Source organism: Passer domesticus, chromosome 7 (assembly GCF_036417665.1).
Source record: "Passer domesticus isolate bPasDom1 chromosome 7, bPasDom1.hap1, whole genome shotgun sequence".
Classification (NCBI taxonomy): Eukaryota; Metazoa; Chordata; class Aves; order Passeriformes; family Passeridae; genus Passer; species Passer domesticus.
The window spans coordinates 61393064-61405470 of NC_087480.1; the positions used below are offsets into that span (position 1 = coordinate 61393064).

At 50.5% G+C, this 12407-nt stretch overlaps 1 protein-coding gene across 1 annotated transcript in view; it reads left to right on the plus strand.

Annotated features, from left to right (window-relative positions):
• The first annotated feature begins 2606 nt into the window (after window positions 1–2606).
• The window catches only part of MIER1 (MIER1 transcriptional regulator), a 40424-nt gene continuing 30623 nt past the window's right edge, over window positions 2607–12407 (plus strand). The window contains 1 exon segment of the mRNA XM_064429169.1: window positions 2607–2739. Within this exon segment, the coding sequence (XP_064285239.1) occupies window positions 2731–2739 (9 nt within the window). The 5' untranslated portion in view covers window positions 2607–2730.

Sequence of the window (12407 nt, forward strand, 5' to 3'; positions counted from 1 at the left end):
CTATAATAACTTATTATTATTACCAATTATTTTAAGGGAATGTAACCATTTATAATAAAGACGCTTATAATTGATTATATATTACCAATTATTTTAAGGGATTACAAGAAAGGATTAGACCATTTATTTGATCATTTATTACACGTTTCCAGGTATTACAAAGGATTTCAACCATTTGTAAGAAAGGATTCCTACAGTTTATTATATATTATAATTGATGATATATCACCAAATATTTTAGAGAATGTAAACTATTTATAAGAAAGTAAATTATATAAGAAATGGTATAAATCCTATTTATCACTAATTATTTTAAAGGATTTTAACCATTTAGAATAAAGGATTCTTAAAATTGATTATATATTGCCAATTATTTTAAGGGATGTAAACCACTTTATAATCAATATAATAATGTAATAAATAAAATATTTGTAACAATTTATCATAAACTATTATGTATTATGACATATTATAGAATGTAATTTGTTACATATTATAATTTATTATGTATTACAAATTATTTTAACGGATGTAAACCATTTAAAATACAAGATTGTGGGATTGCAGCCATTTGTTGATTATAATTTATTACATATTATAATTTATTATACATTCATAATTATTTCAAAGGATTTTAATCATTTATAAGAAAGGAGTGCAGCCATTTATTATAATTTATTGTGTATAATAATTGATTACATATTACCAATTATTGTAAAGGATTTCCACCTTTTATAAATGGGGCTTTTGACGATTTATTTGTCATAACTTCTTAGGCCTTGTAATTTATTACAGAATGTAATTTATTACATAATGTAATTTATTATAGAATACAATTTATTAGACTAAAATTCATTACCTATTACCCATTAATTTAAATATGTAAGCCATTTATAATAAAGGATTTTTGCCATTGATTTATTATAGAATATAATTTATTACACATTATAATTCATTAAATGCTACCCTTTGTCTTAAGGGATGTAAACCATTTATAATGAAGAAAATTTGCCCCTTATGTAATTTATTAAATATAATTTATTATTATAGTATATATTTATTATATATTGCAATTTATTATGTATTACTAAGTATTTTAAGGGATGTGATCCATTTATACTAAAGGAACTTTTCCCACTCATTAGTTAAAATCAATGCTGTGTTATAACTGGTTCTGTACTGTAATTGATCATCTATTCCCAGGCATTTTTAGGTCGTTAAAGCTTTTTAATTCCAACAACGTCGCAGCTTTAGGCCCGACCCGCCCTCACTCACCGCGGAGGCCGCGGCCCCAGCATGGCGTCGCGCCGTTACCGTGGCAACGCCGCCCAAGACGCGGCGCGGCCATTGGCCGCCAGCAAGGGCGCCGCCGATTGGTGGCTGCGCGGCGCGCGGGCCGCGCTGTGCTGGCGGCCGCAGCCCCGGGCCGTCCCCGGCGCCGGTTCGGGTCCCGCCCCCGCCCCGTGCCACCGAACCAGCGCTGCCCGCGCCCGCCGCGGCGCCGCCCCGCCGCCGGCTCGGCCTGCCCGCGGGGCATCCCCCTGAGTCAGCAAACTCGCGCCCGCCGGCTCTCTCGGCGCCGCTCGCGGGGACCGTGTGAGGGTCGGGGATGCGGCTCCCCGGCGGGCGCGCGTGAGGCGCGGCCCCGCAGCGGCGCGGCGCAGGCCGCGGTGTGCGCGCTGTGACCGCCATGCCCGACGGGCGCGCCGGGCGCTGCCCCGCGCCGGCCCGGGGACAGCGCTGAGCCGGGCAGGTGAGGCAGCGGGCGGGCGCACGGAGGACGCGCTGAGGGGCCGCCGGCGCCGGTCTTTGTTCGCTTTGTTCGGGGTGGTGCGCGGGTGTCGTGTGTAACACAGAGCTGTTATTGTATCGCCCCAGAGCCTCACGCCCAGCGAGAGCCCCCGTTCCCCGAGGACCCCTCACGGCCGATGAGACACCCCCCGCGCCTCTGCGGCTCCCCGCGTGAGTAGGGCGGGCCGGAGGGGGGAGCGGCGGCGCGGGGCGGGGCGGTGCCGCGGGGCCGGGGCTCCGGGGGCCGTGAGGGGCCGCGGCGAGCGGAGCCCGGCACCGAGCACCGGCCGGGGCGGGGCCCGGGCGCTGAATGAGCGCAGAGGGGGCGTGGCCTGCGCCTGATTGCCAGGTGAGGGGGCGCGGCCTGTTCATTGAGTGACGCGTGAGGGGCGTGGCTTGTGCCGAATGACATATATGGGCATGAGGGGGCCTCGGCGGGGTGGGGGCGTGGCCTTGCGGTTTGAGTGACAGGCGGGGCTAGTGGCGTCGTGACAGACGAGGGGGCGTGGCCTGCGCGCTGAGTGGCAGGCGGTGGGGAGCGGTGTGCGCTTTGATTGACGTGTAAGGGGGCGGCCTCAGCCTTTGAGTGACAGATGGGGCCTTGCCTATGCATTGAGTGACAGGCGAGGGCGTGGCCAACCCCCCAAGTGACAGGAAGGGGGCGTGTCCTCCGCCCTGACTGGCAGGTTGAACCACCACTATATAACACGCGAGGGGGCGTGTCCTCCCATTGACTGACAGGCGCGGCGGGCGCGGCCTCCCCTGACTGACAGCCGCCGCGCGCGCCCTGCCCGCTTCCCGCGGTGCGCGGTGACGTCGTGCGTAACGTGGCCCCGCCCCTCCCGCCCCGCCGCCGCTCCCGGTGCCGTCGCCGCCGCTCCCGCCGGGACCCGGCGGCGCCCCCGGCGATGTGACCCTGCCCCGGGAGCACCCGCGAGCATGGCTGAGGTGAGAGCGGCGGCGGCCGGCCCGCGAACTTGTTGCGCGGGGCCGCAAGTTTGTTGCGGGGAGCGGAGGCCCGGCGGTGCCGGCCGCTCCCCTCAGGGGCCGCTCGGGGCCGTCCCGGGGGCTGCGGGCCCCTGAGGGGAGCGGGCGGCGCCTCCCGGCTCCTACCGGACCGCGTATGCCGAAACGTCGCTTTATTTCCTTTAAGTATCTTTTTTGCAATGGGTAAAACAAAGGGGAGTTGGTGAGAAGGCAGCCCGGGAGAGCTTTCTGGTGGAATTCCCGGGATTTGCGGGGCGGGGGGGGGTTGTTTGGGGATAATGGGAGTTGTGTTGAGGGCTGGAATATGATAATGATAGGGAAATAATGGGGAAATGGGAAAAAAGCCTCCTTATGGCGGGGTTGGATGTGCCCGTCCCGATAGGATCAGCTCTTTCCCTTTTAGGAGGGGAATGGGCACTGGGGAAGGGATATTCCATGAAGTTTTCCTCCAATTATCCCCAGATATCGAGGCTGTTTGCTGCTCCAAGTGTTGACAAATGTGTTGGAAATGAACATTTGAAAAGTGGAATTTGTGGGACAGGTGTTGCTTGCAGGGCAAGCTGGAAGTGTCAAGATTAGATTTTACAGATGAAGCTTCTCCCCTCGAAATTCCTGAATATAGGGGGTTTTTCCCTTAAATTACTTTCCCTTTTCCTTCCAAACCAAACCTTTAATGGAGCAGTCTTCCTGTTGTTGGGACAACGCGTCCTGAGCTAATCTTAGAAGTTCTGAGAACCTGCTTGGGTGGTTTTGTATCTCCAGAGGGAACCACGGGTCTGATCCCAAAAAATGTGGGTTTCAAACCCACTTCTGCAAAGCTGGAGAGACAGCAGTGCCCTTGCTGTGGGTGCTGGGGATGTCTGGCTGGGGGTTTTGGCCGTTTTCTCCTGAATTAGCCCCAGTGTCCGTGGCAGCCCCACGTCCCAGGGCTGTGTGTGCCGTGGGCTGAGCTGGGTCACATCCCACGGGCAGTCCCAGCAGTGCCAGCCCCCGCCAGGCAGGAGATCCCTTTGGGGTGCCCAAAGCTGGCACCTTTGGCTGCTCCTTGGGGATGTTGTTCCCGAGGCAGGTGTCACGCTCGGGGGTTTGATCCTGGCTTTTCTGGGGGTGAATTCCTCCTCCTGTTTGGGGTGAAGGGGCAGGGGCAGCGTTTGATCCCCCCTGGATGAGTTCAGGAGCTGCAGCACCTCCAGGCAACTGTTGCACCTGCCTGAGAAACAGTAATCATTTCTAAAATTGATACTGGCACTGCTGTAAGGTCCTGGACACAGTTTCCAGCTGGGTTTGTGTCCCTGCCCCTGGCACTGCTGGAGCTGGATGCTCTTTAGGCTTCCTTCCGGCCCAAAGCATCCCAGGATTTCACGAATGTAGGGAATACACAGGGAGCAGAGTGGAATTCTCCTCGGCACGGCATTTCCCGGTGGCTGTGGTGTCAGCCGCCTGCCTGGAGCAGCGGCAGCTCACCGGAGTGTGGATGGAAGGTGCAGGCCGTGCTGCCTGCCCCCTCTGCCGTGCTGTGTGCCACTGGCACGCGTCGTGGGGTGCGCAGGGGGCTGGTGCTGCCCTCCTGCAGCTGCACAGGATCACACAGGCACGGCCCCCAAGCCCACGGCGGCTCTGGAGCCTCCTGGCTCGCACAGGAAGGCTCCTCAGAGAGCGGGGCTGGAGGCCAGAAAGTGAAACTGAATTCGCCAAAAGTGCTGCTGCACTTTTGCAGAAGCGATTTGAATACAGGGCAGACAAAGGGAAAAAATAGATTTTGAATGTATATTAAATGTGGGGTTAATGACCTGTGCTAGGGATCTTTTTACTTTTACGTGATTCCTCATATTCCAGCATGTCAGAAGTTTGTTCCAGCCATAAATGGGAAAGAAAATATCTCTAACTTAAGATCAGCTGAAGCTTTGTGACTGTTACAGTATCCTGCATTAAGCTGCTTACGGGGTGGTTTTGGTGGAGGGAATGCTGATACACACAGATTTTCTCCAAAATAAGGATTTTAATGCCTCCTGAGAAGAAAAGGTTGGGGCTGAAAAGCTTGATTAGCAGCTGAAAGAGAATGGGTTTTGTTAATTCAGCCTTTATGGTGTTGGAGTGAAATGTAAGTGAGAGAATGAGATTTTCTGATCCCAAAACTGCGAGAGCTGGGGTCAGACTTGTGCATTGAGCAGAGGCAGCTCAGTACCTGCTGTAATTTCCACAATTCCTGCTGTTCCTTCTGTTCCATGAAGGGATGCACCAGTCACGTTGCTACAGGATATCACTTGCCAGGATACTGAGCATGCAAAACTAAAGGAAAAAGATGAGGGTTTGGGTTTTTTTGTTGTTCTTCAGTGAGTTAGGAGGAGTACCAGAGCTGCTGTGTGGGAAGGAGGGTGGGGATGTGTGGTCAGAGGTGAGGTGGGAGCACTGGGGACTAAATATCCCTGATTTTGGTTGGCATAAATTGGAATTACCTGCAGACTGGTTTAGTTCTGGGTTGAGGGTGTCTGGCACATCCTGAAAGGGGAGATCCTGCTCCTCCTGCTGCTCTTGTGTCATGTCCCTGAGCTTCCATGGGTTGATCCATCTCTGGCTCAGAACCTAAAGGGTCTCAGGGCAAGCAGGGAGAGATCCCACAGGAGCTGGGGCTGGAACGGGGCAGCAGGAGCAGCCTGGGGACCAGCAGATCCTCAGGGGGCCTTGTGGCTCTGCACAGCTCCTGCCAGGAGGGATTTGGGACAGGGAACAGGGACAGGAGCAGAGGGAACGGCCCCAGGCTGGGCCAGGGCAGGTTGGGATTGGGTATTTGGGAAAAATCCTTCATGGAAAGGGTCTCCAGCCCTGGCACAGCTGCCCAGGAGTCCCCATCCCTGCAGGATTCAAAATCCCTGTGGATGTGGCACTGGGGGACACGGGCAGTGGTGGCCTTGGCAGTGCTGGCAGTGGTTGGGATGGATGGTCTTGGAGATGTTTTCCAGCCGAAAGGATTCCGTGACTCCCTTCCTGTTTCTCCCAAACCTCCAGCAGGCAGCTGAGCAGCTCCTTGTGGCTCTCACCCAGAGCCTCTGAGGTTCCTCAATTTTCTGACTTGCTGAAATAAGAACTTAAAGTTTTGCTTCCGCAGAGTGAATTTCTGAGGGGTTAAAAATCTGGGCTGGCATTTTATGGTGTTGGGAAAGTATGGGAAGAAGCAGGAGCTCTCCTGTGGTGTCAGTGGACAATTAAATGTCTCAACCTAATTCTTCCAGTGCACTTTAATGTTTTTAAATTTCTGAAAGTTTAGTTGTTGTCAACCAAAAAACCAGATCATTAGCAAGGTGTGCTTTAAGAAGTCACCTATAATTTCCTATTGTCTGAAAAATTTCTATTTTCCTCAATGTTCTGCTTCTTTCAGCTGAAGAATTTTAAGTTTTGGGAATCTGTTTTCATATTTTGAATGTTACTTTCATGTAACATTCATTTGTGTTTTGAAGCAGCTTCAGGACAGAAAGCTGAAGGCATACATGACCTGATAACTGTTCTTAGTAACCTTTTTCCTTTCTTAGTGCTTTTATTGAACTAAGGTGTAGTAGGAAGCAGCAGTAAAGTTCACACAGTCACTGACGTGTTTGCTAATTGAGCTGTTTGAACAGTCAGAGTTTTTGAGGAGCTCCTGGATACAGAACAAGGTCAAAATAGATTAAATCCGGGTTTTCTACTGAGCTAAATCACCATTAAAATCAGGGACTGACAGCAGTCAATCATATTTTTCCTGGTTTGATCTTAGCTGTAACTAATTGAGGGTTTTTGTGTCATTTTGAGCAGTGTTTGTGGAATACTGCACTGAGGTACCAGTGAACCTGAAGGAGAGCTGGGAATTGTGGGTTTTCCCTTCCTTGGTGAGGGAATAAACCCCAAAGTGGTTGGTTATAGGCACTGCTTGGATTCCCTCAAGGGAATTGCAGGGATACAGTGGCACTCTGCCTTTGTAATCTTAAAAAGAGGATGACCCTTGAGTTCTTTTGTCATAGCCCAAGAGTTTTGAGGATGTTTTTCACATGTGATAAAACGTTGATGTTTGTGGGCTTCCAGTCAGGACTTCAAGTCCTCCCTGACGCAGCAGAGGGATTTAGGCAGACACTGGAATTGTTGTAAAGTTGTTTCTTTTTGAGCCTTTTCCTGGCCACAAGCCCCGGGCTGCATTAATATTTCCCTCCTAATCCATTCACGTCACAGATTGTCCATAGGAATGTTTCCTTGTGCTGCCTGGCATATCACTGGGGCTGGCTGCTTCTGGAATTCTGTAGCAGGATCCAATCACTCCAGAAAATCCCAGCTTTCTTAGCATGATAGTTTAGATTATTACAGTAAGTTGAGGAAAATGGTGGAATGAAAATAAATAGGAGATGGGGAGGTGTGGAATGTGTCCTTCAGGTAGGGCAGTGGAGTTCTGATTGCCGTGGTGTGGTGCTGCAGAGTTCTCTGGGAATGGGAAGCTCTCCTGGGGAAGTTGCAGGGAGCTTCATCTCCTGGCCCTCCAGCAGCCTGCTCAGCCTGGAGCAGCAGCACTTCCCTGAGGTCAGTCCGTGGGAAATCCCTGCCTGGTGGCTCTGGAGTGGCACCTTGGACAGAAGGCCCTGGAGTCCCCTGCCCCTTGCTGTGCTGGGCACCCGGGAGCTGCAGGGTGTGCAGAGCTCTGAGCTCCCCCGGGAGGAGATCAGGCTGGGATGGACCCCAGTCCTTCACTGCAGGGATGCAAGGGGGTCAGCTGCTGTGCTGGCACTCCGAGGTCACTGTCACTGTCTGTCCTGCCCTGTCCCTGCTGGACACCTCAGAGCTCCTGCCAGGACCTAAAGAGGCTCCGGGAGAGCTGGAGGGACAGGACACAGGGAATGGCTGGAAGCTGGAAGGGGGTAGATTTAGGTGGATGTTGGGAAGGAATTCCTGGCTGGGAGGGTGGGCAGGCCCTGCAATAGAATTCCCAGAGCAGCTGTGGCTGCCCCTGGATCCCTGGCAGTGCCCAAGGCCAGGCTGGACACTGGGGCTGGGACAGTGGGATTTAAGGTCTCCTCTCCAGGCTGAACACCCCCAGCTCTCTCAGGAATCTCAAAACTCATCATTATGGGATGATTTGGGGTGGAAGGCAGCTCAGGAGGTCTCTGGTGTGACCTTCTCCGCTCTCAGGTCTCCCAGGCTTGCTCGGAGCTGTCTCCAGCATGGTCTTCAAGACTCCCAAGTAAAAACATTGGGGAAAAGCCCTCTGGATACAGGGGTCAAGTCTCAGAAGGGAATGGCCAAGGCAGCTTTGCTGAGGTAGAAGCTGCAAGGCTTTGATGTTCACATTTGGGATCTGTGAATTCAAACACTGCTCTTGATCCTTGTTCTCTGGAAGGACAGGAATTTTCTCCTGTAGCCACCAAAGTAAAAAAGTAAAAATCCATGGATGTAAAGGCTTCCATTTGAGGGATGTCACCACGGGCTGTGCAAGTGTTCACATGTAGGACTGTGCAAGTGTTCACATGTAGGACTGGACTTTCTTTTTTCCTTGCTTCAATGTTGCTGTTTTCTCCTGAAGTTAAAAACGTGGCTTTTTTAATATATTTTAACACCAGTTAATTTGTAACACACAGGGAGGGGCAGGCTGGGACTGTAGCCTTCCTCTTATGGAAAGGGACACATTCCCTCTGGAATAAAAGATATTATTCCCTATTTTTACCCAGTTCTTTTCTCCAGGGCCAGCTCACAGGAGTTTATTAACTCTGGGACATTGTCCTGTTGCAGAGTTCAAGACCTGAACAAATTGATGGGCTTGTCAGGCATATTTCTATCAATGTAAAGAGAATTTAATTCTAGTTTTTAACTGTTTTATGTAGCACTTCAGTAGCTATTAAAGATAACTGAGTCAGTCTGGACAGCATGTGTATTTGTCTTGTAGACACTGCAGATTATTCTGCAAATTTTCAGATGATTCATTATTCATCAGTTGTGTTAAACAGTGTGAAAGGTGTCAGCACAGACAAATTTTGTGGGTAGGAGTGAAACTGTGCAGTGCCTGTCCCTTCTGTTCAGGTGGATTTGCTGCAGGGGAAAGAGAAAGCTCAGTGCATCCCACTTGGAGCATCCCAGTCCATTCCACGTGCTGGGATCAGACCTGGCATCCCCTGCCAGCGAGCAGCACTGGGAATTGCCTGGAATAAACTGGGCAAGGCTGCTGCCTCCTGAGCTAAATGAGCTGTCACAGTGCCAGCTCAGCTGTGTCATTGCCATCCCCGGGGATGGGAGGAGACAGATCCCAGAGTCCAGGCAGGGGTTTCAGGGAGCGCTGGGGATGTTTCCATGTCTGACACATCTCTGCTGCACTCATCCCGTGGCAGTCACAGGAGTCTGGGGGACACTGGCCAGCTTCAGTCCACCCATTCCATATCCATGTCTGGGGAATGGACTGGATGGGATCTGTCCATCCATTCCATAGCCACACCTGGGGAATGGACTGGATGGGATCTGTCCATCTATTCCATATCCACACCTGGGGAATGGACTGGATGGGATCTGTCCATCCATTCCATATCCACACCTGGGGAATGGACTGGATGGGATCTGTCCATCTATTCCATATCGACACCTGGGGAATGGACTGGATGGGATCTGTCCATCTGTTCCGTATCCACACCTGGGGAATGGACTGGATGGGATCTGTTCCACTGGATGGGATCTGTCCATCCATTCCATAGCCACACCTGGGGAATGGACTGGATGGGGTCTGTCCCACTGGATGGGATCTGTCCATCCATTCCATAGCCACACCTGGGGAATGGACTGGATGGGATCTGTCCCACTGGATGGGATCTGTCCATCCATTCCATAGCCACACCTGGGGAATGGACTGGATGGGAACTTTCCCATTTGATGGGATCTGTCCATCCATTCCATATCCATGCCTGGGGAGTGTGTTGGATGGGATCTATCCCATCCATCCCATATCCTGTTGGATACATCTGGAAATACATTGGATGTGATCTTCTGGCTGGTTGCTGCTGCCCGTGTCCCTAGCCTTGGGAAGTCCTGAGCTCCCTGACAATCCCCCTGGGATCAAACAGAGGCGTTGCAGCAGTGCTGATGCTTTGAGGCTCAGGGTCTCCTTTCTCTCTTTGCCTGCGGTTTGTTTCCTGCACCCCTCCGAGCTGGGGTCCCTCGGGCTGCTCTGGAGCAGCGTGCTCCTCGGTGTGCCCATGCAGCAGGAGTCCTTGCTCGCTGCAGTTCTCCTCAGTGTCCATGAGCTGGGAGTCCCTGGTGGTTTTCATTCCTTTGAGCTCACAGCAGGCCGTTTGTTCCCTGTTACCTTTGCTGATGGTGCAGTTCAGAACAGTTGCAGCGTGTGCATTGCCTGTGGATTGTCTCTATTCCCGATTTTTCTCTTGTATTTTTCTCTCCCAGCCTTGGATCCCATTATCCTTTGATAGGTGGCAGCTCTTTGTTCCCACGAGTGCTCTTGAGGCAAAATGTGCTCTGTGCTTCCCTGGGAATGGCAGAGCAGAAAACAAAGATCCACTGAGGAACAGGAGTGGTGTTTTCCCAGGAATTCCTGTCCCACGGCCATGCCATCCTTAGGAGTGTGGATCTGCCATCTACCCTTACCCAGCCAGGAAATTGTCATCATTAAATGCCCCCCAAGCCATCTGCTGTCCCCTGGGCAGAGCCAGCATCCCTTGGAGGCACGGAGTGGGACTGCCCAAGCCTTGCAGGCGTTGTCTTGGAACAACTCTTCACCCTCTGTGCTGCCAGCCTGGCACTGGAGGCTTTTCCAGCTCTCCTTTCCCCGTGTCCAGCCTCAGACTGGTGTTTGCAGCACAGCTGGCACTCACAGAGGCCTGGGATAAGGTCAGGGAGAGGCTGGAAAAGTGGTGCCAGTCACGCTGGGGATGGGGCTGCTGAGGCAGCACACCCCGAGGGCCGGGCTGGCACAGCTGGCACAGCTGGCACTGGAGCGCTGGCAGAGGTCAGGGCTGCCTTGGCTGCAGCTGGCCATTAATAAAGATGAGCTGGAGTGTGACACTGCTCAGGGCTGGAAATAGAAGCAGGAAATGATTGGCAGCTCGTGGAAAGCCAGGAAATGCAGACAGGAGGGTGCTCAGGCAGGGCACATGCCAGTGCCAGTGCCCGGGAGAAGGGGCAGGGAGCCAGAGGCTGCTTTTGGGGCTGGGTGTGGAGCCATGGCTCCCTGAACTCCCCTTATCCCTGCTTTATGTCCTGGTGTTCCTTCTGCATCGAGGCCTTTCCCCAGAACTTCCCTGCCCGGGTTGGAGCTGAGGTGGGTCAGCCCCTTGGGCATGGACCAGCCACAATTCCCCAGGGATCATCACAAATCAAGGCTGGCACTCCTGATTGGTAAATCCAGAAACTGCTTTGCAGCTGAGACCTCCAAAACTCCTCTGTTACAGCGAAAAATATCCAGGGAAGCAGGGAATGTTTTGGAAAGAGTTTTTTTTTTTGCAAAATGAGTGTCAATTTGTGTTAGAGGCTCCCAATAACAGCACATTTTAATGGCTTTAATAGTGCCTTTTCCTTCATTCCATGAGGAATTCTCATCGTGGGATTCCTTTAAAAAGAGTGTCCCTGTTTTGAAGGAGAACAGGGGATTTGTGCTTCACACAGGAATAATTTCTCTTGGACTGGCATTCACTGGCAGTGGAATCTGGGGTGTCCCTGGGCTGTGGAAAGGGGGATTTGTACCTGGAGTTACATCAGAGCTAAAGCCTTAATAATTTTATTTTAAGAGGAGTTCTAAGATGGTGTTTGCAGAATTTATTGTTTACTAAGGAAAATACTTTATCCCTCAGAATAAATTCTCCCCAGGCCTTTGAATCCAGCTCTGTTCCTTGGCGGGCAGAGTCATTGCTGGAATAATTTTTCATCCTGGAATTAAGGTTGGAAAAGACTTTTGAAGATCAGGGAGTGCATCCCGTCAGTCCATGTCCCCAAGTGCCACTGTAGAGAGATGTTAAAGTCTGACAGAAGGTTCACACAGCGTGTATTTGTATTAAATCTTGAGATAAGACATGTTGATTTAGAAATGGGATAGGACAGACATTGTTGAGAGAGAAATGGAGCTAGAAACAAGTTCTGAAGGGTGGTTTTATAAAAAGGATTAGATATTTTGGAGAAATAGAATTATGAAAGGTGGATTATAGTAGGATTTACAAGGGGTAATTTCAGATTATTGGTTTTAAGGTATTTTTAATATAGTGTGGTGAAAGTTGAGGTTAAGAAATGTTTATAGTGTATTGTAATTAAGAAATAGTTGGGTCACACTTTAAGATTTCTCTACAAATTCATTTCCCACAGTTTGCAACCAATCATTGCTGCAATAAAGCCATTAAGGCTTTGTTAATTTGTATTAATGATCATGTATTGCATTCTATTAATTATCCAGGTTCATCAGACAAACAAAACACCAAATACAGACCAGTCCTTGCTGCTGATCCTGATATTCAGCTCCAGATCAGGAGTGCTGGACTCTGGAATTTGTTAAGATAATCTTTGCAAATAAAGACTTTTTTGGGTGTAGTGATGAGCAAAACTTCCCCTGGTGTTGTGCAACAACCTACAAAAAAGTTTGTGCTGTTTCCCCATTAAAGTGAATTTCTGTGGGAATCCTGAGGGGCTCCAGG